The sequence below is a fragment of the Ischnura elegans genome, chromosome X, assembly GCF_921293095.1.
Source record: "Ischnura elegans chromosome X, ioIscEleg1.1, whole genome shotgun sequence".
In the NCBI taxonomy this organism is placed as follows: domain Eukaryota; kingdom Metazoa; phylum Arthropoda; class Insecta; order Odonata; family Coenagrionidae; genus Ischnura; species Ischnura elegans.
In genome coordinates, this window is record NC_060259.1 from 80317375 (window position 1) to 80343144 (window position 25770).

Below are 25770 nucleotides of genomic sequence, written 5' to 3' on the forward strand. Positions count from 1 at the left end.
CGCGGGGCGTTTTGACAAGGCTTTTGTTCCCTGTCCTTCATGCAGCGTTAGAAGGATGAAGAAAAAGCAGGCTTTTGTATCTAATTGCCTCCTTGCACTCCCAACCTTTTTTGCGATAAGGATTTTCTACTCCTACCTGTCCTAACGATCTGGGTATTCCCCGATCCTTGGCAGTCTACACACTACCGCCCCTTCACCTCAAAACAACCTCCTGGCATTCCTTCTCCTTTCTCCTTCTCACTCATCCCTTTACGTTAGTAACACCCCCAATGCATAAAACATCTGTACATTTCAGTACACTTAGAAACGAGATATATGTTTACAAATTTTCACCTCATGGTAAATTGTCTTTTCATCTATTCATAATGAAACGATTTTTACCATGTAAAGTCTAAACTCATCGTCAGGAAAGAGAAATTATTTTCTATCACGAAATTAGTTGGGTAGTTATCTTGATTTCACCTCAATGGTAAACTGTCACGTCATCAGTAGCTATATAAACGCCAGCAATTTTGTATAGACTATCGTAGCCGCAAAGGGATTTTTTTCGAATGAAAAGTACAAGACATATAACAATAACTGTGCGATGTGTTCTTCACGGTAGTCGGTGAAACTTCTGAATCTCTTGGTAAGTTACAGTTACTCATTCAGCGAGAAATATTCACACAACGGTGAGGAAGCATTATTCTACGAATTCGGATAATGCATTGTGTTAAATTTTTCTTAGAATTGCTGCTTGGAGTAATTCTAAACAGAGTCACTCTAGTATTTACCCAAAGCTGACTATCACCACGGCAGTAACGTGGACGCGGAGCGGAGAAGGTGCCCAAGCAAAACTAAGTCGGAAGCCATGGAAAAACAACTTTGAATAGCCATGAGTTTCTATGAATAATTCTCGCAAAAAGATGAAGTTTTGTCAATGAACATTATAACGAAGCAAACGTAATGATTCTTAGCTAAAAGAGAAAGCACAATTGGTATTGTAATATTTTCCTTTTGTTAAACAATTTCACTTGGTTTATAAGTTAAAAATTAAATAATAGGATTAAAATAGATTATAGCATTTCATATGAAACATTATTGCTTTGACATTAGCGTTGAAAGTGCAGACCCTGACGTAACGATGAGGAAATTCTCGGTCCAAGCAAAACTAAGTCGGCGGCCCATGAGAAAACAACTTTGACTAGCCATAAGTTTTTATGAATAATTTTGTAAAAAGATGAAGTTTTGTCAATGAACATCATATTGAGGCAAATATTTTGATTTTTAGCTGTAATAGAAAGCAAAATAGGTATGGTAAAATTTTCCTTTTGTTTAACAATTTCATTTTGTTTATAATGTTTAAAAATATAAATAATATGATAATAAATATATTATAGCATTTCATACGAAACATAAATGATTTGACATTAACATTGGGAGTGCAGTCAATGACGTAGCGACGAGGAAATACTGAGCGCCGCAGCGGCGCCGAAAATCCAACGACGTAACTTTTTCCATTAGAGGCCAATAAAATGTAAACTATCGACACTATGCTAACAAAATTTAATACGTAGACGAAGAAGGCAGAAAAAATAGACTACTGAAAATTTCAGAATTATCCATTGGAATGGAAAATTTTTACACCACTTTTAAAACCACGAGCGCCGCTAAGGCGCAGAGAATCCATATGAGGGTTAAATCGAAACATGAAGCCTGTACGTGGTGGAAGGGCTCCATATTAGCAATGAAAAACACGTCGTGTCCTCCACAATGTATTTCAAAAAATCACTACCGGTTTCGGCTGTCACGCCATTATCAAGTGCATAAATACCAAAAAAATATGCTGGGGAAAGGTCTACCTAATATTGGTGGTTATAAGAGGCTATATCTTTTGCCGTTTCACGCGCATTTTATTCCACGGCGCCACTAGGCAGCTATGTCTCGTACAGTGTGACTTTCGCCATGAAACATAGTGGCAATGGTCTTTATTTGTTGAAAATCGTCTCACATGCGTAAAATGTGCTGTTAAGATAATTTATTGGCTGGTTTACGTATTACGGCCGTGTTTTTCCTCGGGAAAACCGGATATCGATGACGTTAATGCACGTGGAGCGACAACAAATCTAGTCACGGACTAGAGAATTCTCTACTGTAATGTTTGTGATTAATACGCTGGCTTCGGGTGCAGACAAATGGGCGCATGTGCCGCATCCAGTCGACCTTTTTCCCCGCCCTCCCCCGCATCCCGTGTTCAAGCTTTTTGCCGCACCACGCTCGTCTCAACTGTCCGATTCATTCCCTCAGTGTCTCATGATTACGAGCGCAAGGAGCTAAAAATAAACGGAGTTGTTGCGCTGCCTACGCCTCCGCAATGTTTTTGAAGCATTCACTGCGACACTGACATCTGAGATATAAATCACAGCGAATGTAGGCCACAAAGTATCGAATGCTAGTTAGAAAGTTTGCTATTTAATTCCATTTATTTTTATTGCCCTCGGGCGTCTCTAACCATTAATGCAATAGCATGCGTTATTATTCCATGAATGCGATATTCAGCTGTTGTGAAGTGCAATTCCTGAATCATTTATTTAGTAATGTGTTGTTTCTTTTGCTTTTAGAAATAAAAATGTACAGCTTTTGTTTTGAATGAAAACGACACGGTTGATTGATTCTATCAATGTATCCTCTCATACGCCGCCATATTACTTTTTTAGTGAAAGTACTAAAGAGAGACGTATACTAAAGTGATTATAGCAACTAAGAATAATCTTTTTGCATGCGTGATTAATATTAAATTGGTCGCTTGAGTTAAGTTACAAAACTACTCGCTTCGGGTCATATTGACCCAGAATATAAACCTTTTTATGAAAAGGGTTATGTACTGTTTTTCCTTAAGATTCAGTGATCTAATTCATAGATTTACAGATAAATCACGAGTACTGTCTTCGTACATCAAATTAATATATAATAATTATAATGATAATAATTTATTACTCCTACATTTTGTTATTACATCATTATATAAAAAAACATGAGAAGGAGCTTTAGGTGGTCTCCAAGGTCATAGGACCAGAATTGAGCCACCATCAAATACTAAATGTATGCCAATAAACATAAAATGCAGTAATGATACATGAGTGTTTTCGATAAATAACATCAAAATAAATTTTCAACTATTTCTTGAGAGAAGAGCCAGTCTTTAGCAAGTCTTAGCATTACATTTGAGGTTTTATTTTTTTTTAATTCAAGCGGGCAGTAAATTATATATCTTTGGCCCCATATAAAAAAAAAATCGTTTATATAAAGTTAACTTGGGTCTGTTTGCTACTATACATGACTCGGTCCTTAAATTATATTTATATTTGTCACATCCACTCGGCATTGAATGAATTTTGCACATTCAAATAATACACATATCGCTTGTGACGAGTCGCGGAGCGAGGTATTTTTCCAGACGCAAACATTAAATACGGGTCAAATAACTAAATTATGATGCATAATGCATATATCTGAGCATAGAAATGTCATGTTAGAAAGAGAAATAAGGCATGAGATTTCATGGGCCATATTGACCCGACGCGATTACTAAAGAATTAATGTAATAAATAAATATGAGTAAAATGACAGCCAAAAATTTAAAATAGAAATAAACAGGAAATGTGGAAAATAGTGACGAAAATGCATAATCAACGAACAAAATTATCAACTGCGAATTGCGATGATAACTGTGAATCGACTTCATGCAAAATAGTAGATATAGTTTCATTAAATGGTCAGTGCAGATGTCTCCATGCCTTTTTATGTTATTTTTTGTTTCTTCAAATATATAACACGTAGAAAAAGAAAAAAGGTATCACTGAGACAGGAAAAAGAGAAAATTGATTGATGACATACAATAATTATGAAATGCAAGAAAACAATAAAGTGAACAAAACTTACAAATAAATATATGCAGTTATGCATGTATACGTGCAATTTCTCGGACTCACTGGTGTGATTATAGTTATTATTATTATTAACTGCCTAGGAATTATTCATCTTTATCAAGCGGGATTTAGGGTAAAACTATGCCCGCGACTTTATTAAATAAGAAAAACAATTGCTCTCATACTTAGAGCGTAATGTTTACGAGAAAGGTACATAGCTGTATCAATACTGCACATTTTCTCTTTAAATCTTTAACGCTGAGAATAGCTAACTTCATCACATCCTCTCTTTGATTCCTTGTGAAATTAATTAGATTTTTTAAAATTTTCATATGGTTGTTTTATTAGCTCCCACGGTCACGCACTTTTTTCTGCTGGAAATAAATCGAAAATCAAAGTCGTTTTCTTCGCAAGGAATCACCTCGAAAGCATCTCAAGCAGGTGTGATTCATCACGCAAATAAGAACTTATAGCTGAATAAACTACTATCAGAAAGAATATTGCATAGTAAAGCATTCACATAACCATGTAAAAATTACGATGTGTTACTAAGATGGCGATAATTTGGAAACTCTGCAATGCGAGAAAAACGAGCCTAACATAAATCAATTGATTTGTACGAAAATTTTCAAAGATAAGATATTGGGTGCACTGATTGGGTGACTATGAGTGGGAGTTGGGCGATGAATGTTTCCTTCCACCAGTCCAACTTCATAGATCAGCGTTTGTTGATGACGTATTTTCTCACGCCATAGCTCCACTTCCCGTGCTAAGTTTGGTGTCTTCTCTCACGAGGGTAAGAATGTCAGCAAATGCTGACCTACGCAGCTGAATAGGGATGCAAAAACATATTGGTAAGGTCACGTCAGCCTCCACTCATTTGTGAGCGTCAAATCGCACAATAAAACTGTTGATCGGATAAATTGAGCGATATGTTTTTATCGCGGTCATGGCATAACTGTAATTTAAGCACCTTTAGTTGTCATAAATATATTTCTATGACACCATGTACAGCCTAAGAATTTTTTTTTCAAGAATTTGACCCCTTTTAGTGTCAACACAGCCAATTCTACAGCATATTTTCCGCATAAACAAAAGAAATTTTCCGCAGAGCTCAAAGTATTTTTAGGAGAGACTGAATGCCATAAACAAGTAAAATTTATTGAGTCAGAGGAGATATATTAAAATGACATGCTTACTAATGAAAAAGAGGGATGGCAATTATCCTTAAATCTTTTTCACGACGCGTTTCGACTGGCAGGCCATTCTCAAGTACAATATCTTAATGTATTTGAGAATGACCTGAGGGTCAAGACAAGTCGTGCTTTGCTGATTAAATTTTTGGAAAATTTCTATCTTTCTATTTCATTAATCGCGCTATAAACAAAGTTTAATTATTATACGTCCTGAAATGAGCCTAAATACAGTGCATTACGTCTTTTAAGGTCATATATCACGTTAAACCATAAAAGGATTGATATAAATTATCGCCATAGCTGAAGTATTCACTCATAAATATAGTAAAATGAAAATAACAGGCAAAGTGAAGTGTGGGGCAAAAGAGAACGATGAGAACTTTCCCCAGCTGCAAACTAAATACTAAAAACTCTTATTGATATTAGTGACAATCTACACCAACGAAGAATAGTATCATCTCGCCTGTGGTAAAATTTTCCCTCTTTTAAGTAATTAAATTTAACTCTCGAGTAAGTTTAACTCGGCCAGGATGTTCGACAACCGGAGTGATCTATAAATGAAATATTTTTCATGCCGTTCTCTCTGGTTCATCCAACTTACCTGTAATTGCGTTTCCATTGACTCCACATTTAGGTCAATTTCAGCACAATTTATTCTTTATCTGATTAAATAAATCCTTCTATGATCAATTAGTTTGAAGCTCCAAATATTAAGGCATCAAAATTTTTTGTTACAGTTATTTTATATCATTAAAATTCCTGCCTCATAAAATTTTTCCTACTCTGCTTGAAATCAGGTAGAGTTCAACAAGAATAAATATCGAAAAAACCGTTCTCTCATACATATAGTATAGCTTTTATTTTTATGAAATTGCAAAACGTTTTCCTAAAAAATTTCGTGGTAAAGGTATTCAATCTACGGAATTTTTGCTTAAGTCATACGTTTAATTTTCAGATAGAAGTTTTTTTTCGAAAAATAAGCATTCGACATATAAGAACGCATCCCACATTCATTAGTTTACTCAGTTAAAAAAAGGAATGTTTTCCGTCAAATATCGTCAACCATGTTCTCTTCTAGCCCGGAAGCAAATGAAGGAACTTGACCTTGGCCCTAAAGTTTCCCAGAACACAAATCAACGAATTTCACGCCCCGCTCCAGGGATTATACGGAGTGATTAGTGGCTCAAGGCACTGTGCGAATGCGTCTCAAGGTTATGTTGCTACCCACCGTTCATAAGTCCTGCACCGTATAAAGTGGAACCACTTCACGCCTTCTAATCCCATTAACTAAAACCGCTCATAAAGGATGCTAATTTTAACAGTGACTGAGTGCTTGAAGTTATTGCGCCTTTGTTAGCCTTGGGTGACCCTGCGCGCAAAACTTAAAAGGACTCCTTGCTTTATTCATTAGATGTGTACGCATTTGAGAGATATATATCCAAATGAGTACGAACACACGAAAGGAAACCATATTTATGAAACAATTATCTATTAAGTTATAGACTTTTTATGCCACTGAAATTTCTTCTTCATCAGTTCATTCTAACTGTATTTAAAATCAGGAAGAGCTCACTCCATGCGAATACGAGACTAGATTACTTTCACGCCTAGTGACGATGCCCTTTTATGGAACTACAGCACTGAATAAAAAATTCCTATCAAACTATACGTGATTCTTAACCGATTTTTTTTATTTAACGTACATTAACTTGTAAAAACTATAGTGGAGATCACAATATATCCGTATGTGAATATTTTGTGCATGAATTACGCATGCATAAAATTAAGTTCGAATTTATTTTTAGAAGCATTCCAGAGATTTTTGAGTTAAAGGAGGACATACATTCTGGGTCCAAGTGAGAACTAAAACTTACTCATCGCAAAATATTGATCGAGTAATATTTCTCTCATCATCTTCATAGCGTGAGCTGAGATTTGATTACATCTAGTCGGATTTTTCATGAATTATTAACATAACATAGTCTTCCTTTCATGCGCACTTGCGAATTCTGGCAATAATTTCCTGAATAAGTGACCAATAGTCCTAATATGTCACTCCGCCCCGTTTGACACCATTAAGCTACGTGTCCCAGAATAAATCACTACGTACCTAATATTCTACAGTGAACATCAAACAACTTCAAAGGTATACGACTGCTTTATTATGAACATCCTATACCAAAGGCACTACATTAGATAATTAATTTATTGCTCCCTAATTGAAACTATGTCCGAATTATGTGCTTCGCGGAGCAAGTGAACGATTTCATGCTACAATATTGCGCATGAAACCGTTCACTTGTTTCTAAATGCATCCTTGGCTTGTATGAATATCAAATTTGTTAATTCAAGCAGCTAGTCTATAGCCGAAGCACGCAACAACGTTTTTTTCAGGCTTGATGGGTACGTGAGAGCTTAGGTTGGGCGGATACTCTGTATTATAGGACAAAAACGAGATGCATGCGGTTAATAAATAATAATTAATTAATTGGTATAACGGCAGTCAATTTCTAAGTTATTCAATGCATTATGAGTCAATTATTATTGATTTATCATTATTTATAATTGTATTTTTATTAATATGAAATTAATTGATATAAAGGCAGTGAAATCATTGTACGATGAATGAAACAACAAAAAAACCGCTGAAACATAGAATAAAATGCAAAAAACTAATAACTTAACCTATCACATTAATTGAACAAACATGCAGATACATAATAATTAGAAACGAGGATTGAAAATCAATTCACCGATTCGCTACAAATGCCTCAATAAGCATTCATAAAATCCAAATAGAATATGAGAATTTGCCGATATAATTGTAGGCTGCGAGATATGGTGGGACATAGTCATTATCACCGATTTTTGTTTCGTGATGTGTATATACTCTATATATTTCGTTAAAAGTTAGCAGTTGATGAGCTAAAACTGGTATGGAATGGAGTTAATTCGGTAGTCTTTCGTACAAAACAAAGGTCACCATTGAATTTTACATAAAATTTAGAACGGCATTCAAATCGCACCGCGCGCTAACTGAAGCTCGTGTGTTTTCAATTCCGGAAAGGAACAATATATAAAGCATAAATCTAAACGCTTTTTGAATTCATCGGACTTTCATTCCTACTATACTGAGCTTCGAAACTTACCAACCTTAAAAAGGCATTGGAATAGCATCAAAAATTAATACGATGCAATCTGTAGCTCGCTTTATATTTTCGGCCAATTGTATTAGCTCAGTCGTAAATATTTGCTATTTTAGATATGATTTTAAATTCTTTTCGTGGGTCTCAGAAATGACCCGTTGGGAAATATCGCAAGGATCCAAATACATTACTCCAGCCAACATTGGCACGCCCAATTTTAGCATATGCCAAATGATAATGATAGAAGATTATAGTTAATGACCATTTTATTATTGCTATGCACAAATAGTTTAATGAATTGTGACGTTGAGACTAGCTGTGCGTAGAATTAATGAAATGGGCATTAGTTTTATTTTATCAACTACATTTATTCGAAACATGTTGCACCATATCTCGCCTTCAACAGTTGAAGTAGCCAATTCTAATTGCATTTTATGAATGCTTATTTTTTTTTAAATGCACAATATTTTTAATACTTTTTGCCATTTCATGAAAAATGGCAATCTTCAACACTTTTAAAAGTGATGGAAGGGGATTCATAACTTGGAGATTAATCATTTTACAGGCTGATCCATCACGCATAATTAACTTGATGCGGCAGCCCATATTAGGAGAAATTCAGGACCTCAGTTAAAGCCGGTTTACGAAGTTAGCGAATGATTAAAATGATTAATGATTCAAGAGCGTAAGGGTCAGCGGCGTCTACAACAAATAAACGCGCACGAAATGCCATCCGTCGCTCATCTAAGAACCGACCGAAAACTCCCACACACATTGCATTTGAATGTGTTTGAATTGTTACTTCCCTGGCTTGATGCCTGGCACAGTGCTTATTTTTCTGATTTACATGTTTAGTAAAGCTTGAGATATGCAAGTTTGGATGGCGGATGTGAGCAACTTTGTATAAGCAACTTGATAACTTCTTCAATGGTCAACTCCTAATAATTAACGTAAACGGGTAATTAAAATAATGATTTAAATTATTTCTCATTCTACGATATCTCTTCTGTGAGTATTGGCTGCTCAACCAAAAAATCTGAGAAGAGCGATTTAAAAAATTACTATGACGCATCGGAAAATTGTCACGCAAATTCAAAACTGATCAAACATTAACTTTTCGGCAAATCAGCCATGATATCGCGAATATTTTTCAGCAAACGCCAATATCGACACGTTAAATTCAGGGTAATTCCTCCCTACGATGGGATTATGGCAACATTTTTCCAGCAAACCGTTCTTAGGGCGGGACAAACACCATTAGCTAAGTAACCCACTGACCATTTAGGGCCATCACTCAATAGCCCCCGCCCTTGCAAGTATTCAGGTCTTGTCTTGGACATGTGCCCACTCCACCGAGGCGAGGGGAGCCAAATTTAGCGCCCCCTCCCCTCGTTCCGCGCGTGACCGTCCCCCACCCCCTTCTCCTTCGAGACACCACCTTCCCCCACCCCTTTTATGGACTCTCCCCCCCCCCACCACCCTCTCTCATCCGCAGGCACACACTTGGTGAAGTGTCGCTAGCTCCGCTTCTATCCTCCGAGAATTATTTCCGAACCGACTCAATCTCCCGCGCCGTCGAATAATCCGGGCATGCTTCCGAGGAAAGCGGCGAGATGGCGCCGTTGCCAGAGCCCCCAGCACCTCATCGATTGGAGGGAGTGGGTTCGAGTCCCGGAAGTGGAGAACATATTTCTTGACATAACATCGATGCTTATCAGATTGGTGTGGCTGTCCAGTGGCGCAGCGAGGGAGAATTTGGGGGGATAAAACCCCCCCACCCCCCAGAGCTCACAGAAATTTTTAAGTTAAATCTATTTTACTTAATTGAATTAATACTGCTTATAGAATAGTGTGAGTATTAATAAAAAATATCCCTCAGAAGGCCGTAAAAATCAACATTTTGAACCATTTATCTTAATTTTTTCCGGCGGAAGGCCTCCGCACCTCCCGCTAACCCTGGCGGGTATGCAATACCCCAAGCACCCCAGTATTAGTTGCACCTGAAACCCCCCCTAGCCTTAATTCCTAGCTGCGCCCCTGTGGCTGTCAATGTGATTAATTAGCCAAGCTCCAAGATGGATTAATTAGGTTATTACGGAGGAAGGGAAGATGCGATGGGTATCTGGGTATCATATCTCAGAAAACAATCTTTCAAATGGCTTTCTAAGACGCCAACAAGCAAAAACATTTGGGAGTTACGAGCATAAATCGTAAATAGGTATATATCAATAATCAACCCTACTATGATATAGGCTCTCAGTAGAAGTGGGAAATAAAAGGCTTGGATTCTTCATTATGCAGTTATAAGACATTCAGGTTATATTCTCTGGTTATTAATATGTTACATGGGCGTACCCAGGGGGGGTAGGTGCCCCCCCCTACAAGCAAAAGTAAATTAATTTCAAAACGAATTTTTTGAACAATTTTTTTAAATCCAACATAAGTGGGATTAGTATTAAACATGTAATCAAAATGAAAATATTTTTCCGAACAAGTAATTTTAAAAGCCATTTAAGCGCTGTTATAAATTTCTTGAAAATTCGGTTTCCATAACCTTTTCTGTGTTACGACTTGAATGACTTCGGCTTGCCCCCTCTAGTTTTGATCCTGGGTACGCCCTTGATATGTTACCTTCAAATTTCAGAGTCCTAGATTTAATCACAGGTGTTAAGGGCTGCGTTTCATGTGATTTATCTTTCTACCTGGTTAATTCATCGTGGGAGTTTTGAGGACTGTACCCTCTCCAACGGACGAGATATGAACCAAAGATTCCCTGGTTTTGTGGCGATTATATTATGCTAATGCCTTGTAAGGTGTCTTTCCACATTTTCCGGCCCTTCCTCAACGGCTAAAACTGTACGTTACGTTAACCCCTCCAACAAATCCAGTGAACTAAAATATCGATAGCCTCTCCTACTCATTTCACCATCTGCTGTATGTGACACCAAATCTCAAACCTTCGACGCCTATTGACGAAAATGCTATCTGTTTTTGTGCTATTATCTTTCTTCGCCAAATACTATGGTCATCAGGTGCATCTTGATGTAATAGATCTTACATGATGTAGGTTAGAGCAATAAATATCTTTACCAAAACAAACTGTTTCAGAGTTTATTTTTTGAAAATTTTCCATGATGGAAAAAAACAACCTTAGAGAATTTTACTAGCCCTGAACATTTACTACGGCCCGAGTTTTATCATGATGACACAATGTATTGAACCCGGGTCGCTATAAATGTTTAATCATAGTGAAATTAGCAAAGCTTATCTTTTTCCCACAACACCTTTAAGCTCTCAGGTGGCATCAAATAAAAGTCACCGCTGAATGCATTATAAGCTTTCGATCTTCATATCATAGAAAATCTACATATATCGGCCTCAGTATGGATTAATAAACTCGTATGTAAAGTATGTAGGCACGTAAGTAAAGTGCAAGCAAACACGTGGATCTCATTCTTCAATTAGTACGACAAGACGGAACCATTCAATGGTGATTTTGCCGTAAAAATCCATCGCAAATCGATTTTCGATCATTACAAGAACAATGCCCATTAATCAATCTAATAAATAAAATTGCAAAAATCCAGGAATTAAACAATGTAATCCGGATACTATCATTATAACTGTCACAATGACTTTTATCATCACATCGGGAAATATCACTTAAATAACTTAAAGGCTGAAAATGTTGATCAAGACAGAGAAAATATAAAAAGTTAGATGATTAGAATAGTTTTCTTCAACAGATATGCTATCCTAGTGAAAACTTTCCAATCGTCACAGTGTCTACCGACGCTTGTTGCGTGGTCAGCGATAATTTATCGTCTCCGCAAACATTTACCCGAAGAGATGGTATCGAAAGGCAAGTCCAAAGCACTTAATGCCCCTCACAAGATGCGTTCCGACGACTATTTGTAGCTCTCAAGCCTCCAATGGAACATTCCAACCGCCGTCGCCTGTTCGCCCAGGGTCTGTCTCAGCGTTCACCTCTAGCCCCTTGGCATCTATCGTCGCGAGTCGGCAGGATTACTTTCCAATCTACCTCGATTTGCCAAGTAATACCCTCACGAAACCACCCGGGATTTTTTTATCGCAAATCCGACTATAAGAGTGGCCACTTGATGTGGAGATACAGTGAAACAAAAATTATTCTCTTGTCAAATTTTTAAACAATATAGCCATAAATTCCTTGTACTTGTATTCCTTCCTATTACTACCTGTAAAGTTAAATTGCTCGCGGCTTCAAGGGGAACTAGGTACATATAAAACTGCACTTTGCACTTTTTTACCAAAATATTTCCTCAAGCGGAGCTTGCCACATAAAAAGCTTCTGTACACCTCAATCCCAAACAAAGAACGATGCAAAGGACCTTGGATGATACTTAAATGAAATCAGTTCTTTCGAGGGAATTTTAAAAGTAGATACTTGTAACCACTAAAAAACATCTCCTTCTGATAACACAAACCAATTCCCTTCCCCAATCTATTTCTAACACCCTAATGGCTAGAGTCCAAACGTCCGCTACCACACCTCCCCGTTGCTGCTTGATGGGTATTATGTAGCTGAAAATTGTTATCGGCACAGTGCTATGAAGAGCAGCATGAATCCTATTTCTTTTCTGCAAACGAAAACTTGTTAAAAAAAAACACCGGAACTAGTTACGTTCAACCACGTGCATAATAGGAAATTAATATTTAAATCCACTTTTTATCATTTTCTAAAACTATATCACCACTATCACCTCATTTCCTGCAGGCAACAAGTAACTACGTGATTCTTGAAAACGGTTGTAAAGATTGACGAATCGGTTGAGGATGAAATTCAGCTATAGCAGTTAAAAAGATGCTCCTTATAATTTGCGTTATAAAATAACACAGGTTTGACGATTATTATTCAATTAAAGTACTTGTTTCGATTTTTACTAAGCAGGACCTGCGTCGTCCCTTGGTCACAAACCCAGTTTTCCTCACAGCTCGGAGATGTTTTCCGACAGAGCTTTTGCCGCGCGCGCGAAGCTCTCCCACTGGAAGCCGAATCGAAAGTGAGATTGTTCCCGGCTCTCACATTTCCCCTCCAGGGATCCTGTCCACACGACGCATCCCTTGAGTCGACGGCCCTGATTGGGCCATTCAGGGCGCAGACGCCGCCCCCTCCCCTCCCAATCCTCTCCTCAATAATAGAGCGCCAGATTTTCACTTAGAAGAAGACATCGCACACATGTTTCTCTGCGTCACGCGTTCTAAAGGTCAGAATAAGGTTCTTAACAGCAATTTGTCGCTTGATGAAAATTCACTATGTTGTGCAAACGCCGTGTGAAGCCATTGGATATCCCTAACATAAATCCTCGCCATCCTACTCTGAATGCGTGATACTCACGACAGTGGCTGAGTCTGGAGCGACCTCTACACTCACATATCCATTCTAACCGTCAGGTTGAAAGTATATCTAATGCGCGAACGCTTTATTTTCGGTTGGCTGATATCACAATAAAAGCATTCATACTCGTTCCACCAACAATCACGAATAATTGTAAATCTCCTATCCCTGAGCATTTCTTCCACCTTCTATATTCCTTGATCGAAAGTCATTTTAGCATTCCACTTATATTTCTCGTGCCTGTTTTATTTCTGCCTATCCTTAATAACCTACTTAATTGCCATTTTTCTATTCAGAGTGAGGTCATTGATGACAATAACGGTCTTCCACCTGACATTGTAATTCATGATAAATTATGCTAGCCACTTGCTTCAAAACGGGCTGTTATTTCTTCTAGAATTCTTTCCCGCCACTCTTTAATCCTGCTTCACCACTCTCCATTCCTCTATTTTAACTTCTTTCCTCCCCCCCCCACACCTATTTCTTTCACATATTTTGCCTTTTCTTCCATTTAGGCAATCTGTAATTTCTTAGTGGATGTCAACTTGCATTCGTCTTCCTACATCTACCTGATGTACACATACACAGTACATGCTACTATACACAGTAGATACCGCTTAATGGATCCACCGGTTACTTGGGGCAGCCGCTTAATTGGGGTAGGTCTTTAAGAACAGAACCCAATAGAGGAATATCCCAGAGTATTCTCCACTTAATTGGGACAGCATGCCGCTTTATTGAGCCATGGGTCGGCGACATAGGCTCTATACCAGCGACAAAATTAATTTTTTTGTTTTCAGAATACTATTTTTTTATATTTTCCTCCTGTGATTTACTCTTATTTTTCACAAATGTTCCATTTCTTGCCCTATTTTGAAAGCTCTTGTTGTTATACTATCCGCAAGAGGATAGGACTTTTCTTTAAAAGGAATAAGTAAAAGACATTCTTTCGGCGTCGCCCGAGGCTGTGAATTTTTTTTAACTAAATTGTTATAATTCTTAAAAATGATAATAATTTATCTAAACTCGCTGATTTATTAATCAAAGTAATGGTTTAATAAACTTAGGTTGCATTATAAACGTTCTTTAGTCTTCTTTCTACCATTTCAAAGATTTTTATGCCCATATCCGAGAGAGTTCGCCTAATTGGGGCAGCCGCTTGATTGGGGAAAAATGCACAAGTTCTGCTGTGTCCCAATTAACCGGAATCTACTGTACAAAATAGTTAATTTTGGAGTATGCATTTAAAAAGTCACCATAACAATATCAACGGATAGGAGAGCAAATAAAATCAGTGGGATACAAAAATCACGTTACTTAGCGCAGGGTTATTTTAAATCACCAAGTCCAGACTAATGTTAGCCTTGCCACAAGGGCTCACAGAGAAGTAAAATCAACAAATAATAGTCGTTTAATGTTCATGATGGCTTCCTCCATGAGTCCATTCGTTCAAGATTTCCACCATGTGTCCTATTTATACCACCTCATGGAAACGGACATGCAATCTAGTGTAAAATTGTTGGCTCAGTGTGCCATTGATTAGGGTTTTATTTCCTAGCAAATAATAGGAAACGGCTGACCTGTGACAGATCTATAGCATGCATATTTCTTCCAGTCGAAGCGTCCAAGAATTAAAAGCAAAAGAATCATCAAGAAGAAGGATATATCAAAAGTTCTCGGCACCTACAGTTTTGCATAATACCCATGAGAAATAATCATTATTGTCTTTTTCACTCTAGAAGTAACATCATGTCAAGACGGAAAAAGTTCTAAAATGCCGCATAAGTCAGTTGATCGAAGTCATGGTTGACTTTACATCACGCTCACCATAAAAATTTTTCATTGGCATTCTGAAACAGGGGCACCGCTGGGAATTAACCCTTAAAGGAGCAACCTTTTTCCGGTTACACCGCGGACCAAGGGAGGGTCAAAAAATGTCCACTTATATTTTTTCGTTTCAACTAATCATGAAACAGAATATATCTTCAACAATTGTTTTTTTATGTTGTTAAAACATTTTAAAAGTTGTTTATACAGCTGAAAGTCATAAAATCGCAATAAAAATACTGAAATTTTCAAATATTTTTAAACTAATCATAAACGAAATTATGATAAAACTTCTTCACAGAGGTTCCGGGTTTCATGCCCTTATTTGAAAATTAAGTTTCTAAATCACCAATTAATGTGCATCTAAAATAACAATAAAGCATAGTACTTCAAATTTAAGTCAATTTTCAGCAACCGTACTCCAGGACAACAATTTTATAATTATTCAAAATAAACCTAAAATTTTCCTCTCCGTTTTCAGTTACCTTATTTAAAAAAACATGATAAATCATATACGTCTCCTAATTTAAAAAAAAATTATGTTCTATATTGTTCGTAGTGTTTATTTATCAATAACCATATCATTCCGATAAGTTATAAAATTATTAACATTAGCAATCACTATAGTGATATTCATTATAATGAATAATCAACTCGAATCTTCTAATAAGGCAGCATTATTGTCTGTATTGTATACGTTAGTGTTTATGCCATGTTTACCGCAAATATAACTGTTACATATAGTAAGTACATATAATCATAGTTTTTTATAATTTGTTTGTTTTTTCTCTTTTTGATGTGAGTGCGTTGCTGCACGCATGGAAACTTCCTGTGCCAATTACTTTGACAGCAACATATGACGGCTGTATTTTTCTATCCGCGACCCCTTCCATCATCAATAAAATGTGGTTCTGTAAACCCATTGTCTTTTACAACTAATACTGTATTGTGGCCGCACAAGTTCAAGGCCCAACAAATATGCCTAAATGATGTCTCCTTTTAATTTTTTTGATATTTTACTGAGGAAAATGAGTATAAAAAGAGAGAATCAATTTAGGGCAGCAATGTCGATTAGTGCAAAGAAGACAGATTGGCCAACTTCTTGTAGATCTTTTGGTGGAATACTTGCATAGCATCTGGTCAATAACATCAACTCCTTCTTTGGTGTTGTAGTAGAGCAAATTTACGTCACATTTATTTTTGAAACAATTACTGACATTTATATCGGATATGTATAGATTTCTATATGCTGTATGGATATAGAAACGATATTTTTCTTAGGCTTCTCTTTGGTGATGAATGATAAGAGTCACCGGTGGACTCCCAGATCTCGGGTCTGTAAATTCAAATAAACTTGAAAAAATCTTCTGACTAGCTGTTCCCTTCGATTGTTCAGGGATAAGTTTTCTGTTACTCTGCATAGTTCCAACCATATTCAATCCATCAAGTTCTTCTACTGGCTCCACAGAATTATAGTATCTACCCATTGACACATTTCCCCCGGAATTATTGATTGGGATCACCAGGCGTTCACTATTTCATTTGAACCTCTGCTTGTTCATGGTTCATTATTTTCTGAGGCAATAATTTCCATGTTGAGCACATACCTCTCTTAACAGTTAATGAACATTCTTATAAGTATCCCATACTACCCTGGTTATCGCTTCATGAATACTGTAAATCTACACCTTCCCCTAAACAATGATAACATTTCATCAACTAACATATCGGGTTCACAAATGTAATATTTGGGTGATATCGCATTGACCATTTGGGATACCGAAAAATAAGCGCAACTTTGTCTTCTCATCTTTGTCTTTCCCCGAGTACACTTTTCATCAAATAAGGCAATAGTTCCTTATATCAGTTTCAACTCTCCGCAGCAATATAAGAGGACCTTCAAAATCTCTGTAACCACCAATCATGCAATTCGAACTTGCTATCACCGTTTGCACCAAACAATATCAAAACTCCTACGAAGGATTTTAGTTCTACCGTATCATTTTTAGACTTCGAGTTCGTTCTGCTTCTTCATTTGTATGCCGTAAAATCATGTCAAGAATTTCAGGGTTGAAATTTTTTCAAATGACTTGCGCATATCCTTATCCTTAAAAGCCGGTAGTAAACATTGCTTTTTCCGCAATATATTTTGAATGGTTAGCCTAGTCACGCGAGGAGGATCACTCAGGTTTTTCCTTGCCATTTTTGCAACGTACTCGATATCTTCCTAGCTGCCTTTTTTCCTACAAAAGTAATTTCCTTCACCTGCCTGACTTCATTATTTGAACTGATTTCACTAACATGGACTACAGTTTCACTCAATTCTTCATTACTGAATTATTCTGTGTCAGTTGTAATTTCCAATTCTCATTACACGTCACTCTCAGTCAAGAAGATAAACAGATAGGAAAGCTTTTCAAAGATATAAACCCTTTCACTCAAAAGCCACCGCATAGTAGCTCAGGATGTCAACATGAGGACCAAAATTTCACAGGAGATTTGCAGACAGCATGCCATGCATCGTAAATGCTCACCGTATGATAGGTAATTTTGGGATTGTATCCTGATTGTATAAATTGCATTATATTGTATACAGATTGCATCTTGAATGGCGAGAGTTCAAATCACGCAGCAGCTGAGGGTGAGGGTGAAGGTATTGAGTAAATTAGCCGGTGTGTCATAAATTTAAAAACACTAATATCACGGTAAGAAAGTGGGCTAGTTCTTGTTGCACTCATATTTTCGCATCAATGGCATTCCAGTTTGACATGAAGGTAAAATACTTCGAATTCTTGCGAGTCTAATTAGATATGTAACGAAAGTGTTTCCGGGGTATGCAAAAATTCATTTTGTAAAAGATGCTTCATGAATGGCTGGATAGAGCTCTTTGCGCCATTTCCAGTTCATGAATGAATAAAATAAATACAGTGAAAAACTTTTGTGAAAGTATTATAGAGGGAATGGCTTCAATATTCAAAATTTCAGAAGGGTATTCAGAAGATTTTTTTCGATATAATGTATCAGTTTATAATTCTGCCAAGCAGAGTCTATAAGAGTAAGCAAAGTGAATAGAAACAGAGAGTAATTATTTAAACATGCAGTTCAAAATGTTTAAAGAAAATTAATCAATATGTAAGATAAATACATTGAAAACTATTTTTACGAATTCTGATTTCTTAGAATAGAATAATAATTGAAACTATGTAAAGTAGAAATTCGTGAAATGAAATCAAAGTAATTACATCCTATAGTTTAAATACATAAATGCAATATGGAGCCTATTGTTGAATTAAAATAAACGTTAATAGTTAATATAGACTAATTAAGTTATAAATTATAATGCCAAACAAAACTATTTGTCCCATTGCACGATTCCATTCGGTCGAAAAATATGTCACAGGTTGGACCAAGGGAGGGTTACTTTGTGTCCACCGCGTATTTACGCTCTCATAACGTTGTGTGAACAAAATTTTCCATATACATCAAGATGAATTTATCTTTTTAAACCTATATTTGACAATATAACGAAGTTATAAATATGTATTGGGTGAATGAGTACTTAAAATATTGAAAAAATAAAAAGGTGGACATTTTTTAGCCCTCCCTTGGTCCTCCAAGGGTCAAGGGTCCACAGTTGGTTTAGGCACAACTAATACTGGGGTGCCTGGGGCTGTGGAATACCCGCCAGGGTAAGCGGGAGGTGCGGTGGAACTCCTTTAGAAAATTTTCAAGATAAAGGGTTCAAAATGGCGAGTTTTACGGCTTTCGGAGGGATACTTTATTAATATTTACACTATTCTGTAAGTAATATTGATCCAATTAAGTAAAATGGATATAACTTTTTAAAATTTCTGAGCTCTGGGGGGGGTTTATCCCCCAAACCCCCCCTCGCTGCGCCACTGCTCTGAAAATTATATTGTTGGGAATACGTAATTTTATGAATCTCGTACAGTATCAATGAAATAAAAATAGTGGTGGCCATGGTTGACTTTCTATAATCCACATTATTGAAAAATTTCATTAGAATATTGATAATTATATTCTTTAGTATAAAATTTTATGCATAGCATTGGAACACATGCTTATTTTACGAATCTAGAACAGTATAATTGAAGTAAAAAATATGAAAAAACAAGCGGTGATCGAAGTCGCAATTTCCCACAGTTGGTCATCCGCATGTACGACCCGTTGACTATTATACGTAAACTTGTTTCTTAAGAATAACCTTTAGCTATATAGGTACACTGATTGCTAATGAAGTCAGAATTTAATATTGTTCAATTTCTACCAGTGACATCGATAGAAAGGACGAATCTTCAGGGCTAATTTTAGGATTACGGAATGCTAATATAATCTGTACAATGCCATTTCCTGTTAACTTCTTATGAAACTATCGCAAATAAGTAAGGAAAAAATTCATCAAATGTTACATGAGAAGTATGTTTCTCTATGGATGCGAGGCTTGGACGTTGACAGCAGCAAAGAAGTCAAGAGTGGAAGCATTCGAAATGTGGTGCTACCGAAGAATGATGAAGACGAAATGGATCGAACGAGAAAGCAATAAGGAAGTGCTGAGAATAATGGAAGAAAAGAGAATTCTTCTAATAACCTTTAGCTGAAGACGGGACATCTTAGTTGGCCACATTATGAGGCATAATGGCCTAATGAAAACAATCGTAGAAGGACGGATGGAAGGGAAGAAGATCAAGGGAGCGCCACGGATGAGTTACAAAGGACATGTAATAAAGGATGTAAAAGAGAAGAAATGTGTTGCTATGAGAAGGCTAGTGGAAAGGAGAGCGGAATGGAGAGCTGCGTCAAACCAGTCTTAGGATTGTTGACTAATGATGATGATGATGTTGAATAATGATGATGACTAGACGGTGGGCGTCCATATTAAATTTCAATTTTCTTTCGGTCAGAGGGCTCATTTCGACCGGCTTCAATAATTAACTTAACATAATTTAAAAAGTTACAGCAAGCTTCAAAAACACATAGTGACAATTTTACATCAATGAGGAGTGCGGATTTTCGTCAAAAGCCTCATATGCTCCGAATGTTATGATGTAGCATTATGGCTACGGTGGGGGGAAAACAGGTTAATACCTTGAGCTAAGTATGTAATCTGGTTCCAAGAGAAATACAACATATATCTAAAAGCATTGCCCAGGTCGGATAATAGTTTAAGCAAAAGACGATTTCCGAAAGTTTTTTGCCAGAGTTCAATTCTGAGCCCCTCATGGGCCTTTCTAGAGTGGAAATGAATATAGCGAAAATGATGGATAGATGGAAATTTTACGCATAAATATATTACAATCTCTGCTGTGTACGCAGTATAGAAATAGTAGCCGTACCTCCAAGATATCGCGTGCACTCCTGGGTCTCAGCAGCCAACGATCGATATCACGAATTATAAATTTCTTCTCAAAATCAACGACAAATTCATTATTTAACTTACCTTAAGATCAAGTCGAAGTGAGTAACTGAATTTAAGATCAGAAAGCATTGGAAATTTGCTGATTATTGCTATTCAGTGGACTTGAGGACCAAACAAATACTTTCCATATGCATATACCTACACTTCAACATAAATAATTTATACTATTGTGCTTATTTACTCATGCTCTTCATGTGCATACATACCATACTCTCTTATACACCAGTACGTCCCGCTGAAGCTTCATTTTTTTCGCCATTATGGGCTCGTTTTAATGGATTTTTCGAAAATCTCCGCAGCACAGCAATGAGGTGAGAGAGATCAATTTCAATGCTAAATCCACGATAAAAACTTCAAATAGCAATTTCCAAACTTTAATGCAACACGCAACTATCAGCCATGGTTTCAATATATCATGTCGTTTTTAAGTTAGAATTTAAATAAAAAAAACCTTGTCAAATTATAATTTGAAAAAAAAAACTTGAAAACTATATAATATGTTGAAACCTTTGTCGGTATTTGAGTGTTACGTTGAAGTGTAGAAATTACCATTTGAAGTTTTTTCTTGGATATATCGAACCTCCACTAAATCAAGCCGAAAATGATTTCGCAAGTCATCCATTTGTTCTCAATATTGACTATATTATGCGTAATATCGTGAGAAATAGCGTTGAAAAGTCATGACATTGATAAGTAATGTGTTATATAAAATTCTGTCAACAGCTCTAATAATACAGCCATTGGAATTCAGGAACCTCGTTGACGTAATGGTCTGCTCAGTATCTAGGAAAGCCGCAGGTTCGTGGTTCCATTCCCGGTCCACGGGAATATTTTCTCATTGCAATTCATTTATATTTCACCGCCGTTCACGCGGCAGACTTTGAAATATTACACAGTTCTAATTAAAGCATATATCATCTTGACATTCGAATCGTTCTATCCGTCAGAGACGCAATTGGAGACTTTTGCAAGCCAATTGAAATGGGTGGTCGGTGACAACCAAGGGGACTGCATAGAAGAGTCCCAATTCCATTCCATAGAAGGCTAGTTTCTGTTGCCACTCCGGTTGCATTTTGTTCTGTTTCAAAAATGCCCGCAATGAGTGTAATGATATCAATTTTTTCTAATATTTTGGAGTACAATGTTTGCCATTGTGAGGAATAGCATTGAAAAGTAATGAATTTAATAGAACACATAATAATGTGTTTTAATTTCGGTTAATACCCCTAATTATACCATATTTCCCCGTGAAACTCGGATCAATTTGTCCGTCAGAAGCAAGAGTGGCGACTTTAGTAAACCCAATTAAATGATGCCGTGGGTGACAACACATTTAGAGGCCAACTTAATGACCCTCTTTTGTAATATTCATGGTTATAACACTTCCAAAGGCAGGCAGGTGAACCCTTTATTGCAATAGCCGTGGAATATGTATCTATGTTTGTAGAGATGAAGGTTCTTACCGGCTGGAGGTATGCCTGGCAGTCTAAGTCGACTAGGGGCTTTTCGGGGACGGGACGGTTGGCCGCGTAGTAGACAGACGCTCCGGCTATGCCGGTGAGGACCACAGCCCCGGCCGCCACATAGCCCATGTAGCTGTCGACATCCTCCACTGAAAACAAGACAAAAATTCCACATATTATGGGAATGTAGGCCACAACATACAGTCGATCAAAGATAGTGAAAGGACTTACTTTGGATATATGAAAGCTCGAACCAATAACCATAAATAAGATGGAAAATCAAGCAATGAAAGCAATAATAGTAGAATATTCACAGATGTCCCAATATTTGGGATAAAAAATAATGTTTGACCCCACATTATTACCGGAATAGAGTTCATTACTCGTGTCAAGTGCTAGACAATTTAGTGCTTTATTAAAAATATATTTTAAGTAAATTTTGGAAAAAATTTACTTAAAATATATTTTTTTTAAAACCCCCCTTTCCTCTCCGGATACCCTAAAAAGATACATCTTCTCCTACAACGTTCAATATTCCCGCTCCCCAAAACTCAACCATCATCATCTTTCCTCAAACTCCCTCTCCTTCAGCTGTAGAGCATATTCAAGGAAGAGCTTGTCTGTACTGAAAGCACTTGAAAATTTTGTTTTACATACGAAACGCGACGTGCGAAAATAAAGTCAGTGGAAAGATTGTAAGATATCGGTATATAGATGAGCAGGTACAAAAATCGACGTCAATTCTGCTGAATATACCTACTTGAATCCGTTAACATCAAATGAACAACAAAGTAGCTACATAGCTAAAAATGGTTTTTTGTAGAGGTTTTTGAATTTTAACGATTATTTTCATTGATGTGACTGTTCACCTCATGGCTACTGGTAGCTTAAAATAGGTTAGGTATACTCAAGTGAGGTTTCATTGAGTTTCACGCCACGTCTATTGTGTTTTAAGGACGGATATGTTAGCGAGTAATATTTAAACACGTGCATGTGGATAAAAGTATGTAAGTGTGAGACGAATAATCGAAGTATGCATTAAAAATATGGGAAATAATAACATCATTTATAGATAAGCCTCCGATTTACTATATTTCTCCTCTTTCCTCTCATTCCTCTTTCATTGGGAAGTCCCAAAATGTGAAGGCTTCTCCATTGTAAAAGACGTATCTTTTAAACATAGTGGTTCCTAATATTTAATCCCCTAGTCTTGGTTCATTTCGTTTTTTGTGGGGTAATATCAGTGAACGAGCCCATATACATTCGACACTCTCTCGATGAGTGTAATATCGTAGCTGTAAGGCTGGGTTAGAATCTTAGGGTAGTCTGGACCACCACCTTCGATATCTCACAACTTCTTATGAAATTCAGCTTCCTGGAATTCAAACTTTAAAAGGCCAAATGAAGAGCGCGATTCATCCCATAAAAATTACAATTTAAAAGAGTCACCCTCGAAAGGAGAAGGCAGAGCCATTATAATGAACTGACACCTTCGGATTTGATACTATGAGTTCGAATTTTTGTATGCCAAAAAAGTGACGGTCCAATAAAAGTCGATAGAATGGCAGGAAAACCAATTTATGACCAGTTAAACAACTCGTATGTAGTCAAAAGTCTAAATCTATTAATTTTTTAAAGAAAATTGAATCGATCATTAAAGTAATTATGCTGAATAAACCCATCATTTACGTATTTTCACCTACCTACTTATGATGGAAGATAAATAACTTTTAACATAAGTAGGGATGGACGGATCCAGGATTTTTTTCGGACCCGGATGTGGATCGGATCCTTGATTTTCGGAGCCGGATCTTTCGGTTCGGATATTTTCGGATCCAAATGCATTTTCAAATTTCTGCAATTAAACGAAGTAATTATTCAAGTTTATTTTGGGTACGTACAATCAAAGGAATGCTTTTTAGACTTTCATACACATTTTATAATTTTTATTAAGTAAAAATAATTTTTATTGGCTTCCAAGCTGTTTTTTTAACATATTTACATGCTCAGGACCTAAACTTGGGTTTGGAAATGAAAATCGGAAAAATCTTCGGATAAACCACACACCAGTGGCGCACGACAAGAATCGCATGCGACGGCACATTTGAAGAGAGAATTGGAACTCTTTCCACACTCATGGGGCGTTGAATTCACTGAAGCTATTATTTAAAATTTCGGATCCAGATCCGATGTCTTCCGCGACTTTGGATGCGATGTATCCAATGAAGGGCAATATCCGCGGATATTTGGATCCGAGGTATCCGATCCGACCATCCCTAAACACAAGTCATAACACGCATTTACTGTAAAGCTGGTGGAAAAATATTATATTTTCCACCACTCACCAAAAACCCAAGTTAAATTTAAATAACCACAGCCTTCACTTCTGCATAAAATTATTTCATTGGAATTCACCAGCAAACAGTAAATTCAACAGTCCTAGTTCTTTCACCTGATATACCTCTAATTAAGCTAGAATGAGTGGTAAAAATAATGAATGAAGAACTTTATACAAGTAGGTGAGGAAAATATGGAATGGCATTTCAACGCAATGCGACATAGTGCTATAGAATAGTAGTAGTATGAAGTACATTGCCATGGTATTCGACTTTTTTATATCTAGGGTAATAGCAACTGCTAAGATGATTGCCACCATTGAGATAACGAGAGGAAGATGAGGATTAAGACTCGGATTTCGTTGCTCCTAATAAGTTTTTCGCCAGTTACGAAAACAAAGGAAAAACTGACAGGTTAATATCATATTTTTTCCAAAAATAAAACCTTGCGCTAATATTTGATGAGGTTAAGGTTATTAATAATCTGAGGATATATGGAAAACTAATTGTATAGATCTTGAAATGGAAAGCATTTCAGCACCTATACTTTTCATGAGTATAGAAATTTATATTTTTTAAATAAACCCAACGTGGAAGGAAAATAAAAGTTTTGATGAAGAAATGGGCAGCTCGTACCCTTTGGTGTGGTATCGTCTCCCATATTATGTATACTTTTACTTAAATTTGCTGATATTATCCTGAGGCATATGATGAAACTTTTCCAAGTGACGATTCAGGTTAAGAAAGAATGGAAAAATCTACACACGGACTGCTATGTGCTACGTTACTTGCTTTTTTTGTTTGAAGATTTGCGTAGCTTCTTTAATCTATCTTAGCGTTTTCCGAAAGGAGCTTACAAGATGTGTTACTCACTGTGTGTATTTTGGAACAAAAAATCCTTATAGATCAATAGCCGACGTGCTCTAAACGTACGGTCGAGAGGCGATCCCAAAACACTCAGGGTCAAGGGCCCAGCACCGCACCCCAACAACCGACCCCTGCTCTTCACACCCATTCACTCGCATGGATAAATTTAGCAGAAATAAAACATTTTTTTTAATAAGGGAAAGGGGCATTGCC

At 36.8% G+C, this 25770-nt stretch overlaps 1 protein-coding gene across 1 annotated transcript in view; it reads right to left on the bottom strand.

Annotated features, from left to right (window-relative positions):
* Positions 1–25770, bottom strand: part of LOC124170588 (long-chain-fatty-acid--CoA ligase 5) — a 193865-nt gene that overhangs the window by 126583 nt on the left and 41512 nt on the right. Inside the window, exon 2 of the mRNA XM_046549388.1 lies at positions 22355–22503. Coding sequence (XP_046405344.1) covers positions 22355–22503 — 149 coding nt within the window. The remainder of the gene's footprint in view (positions 1–22354; positions 22504–25770) is intronic.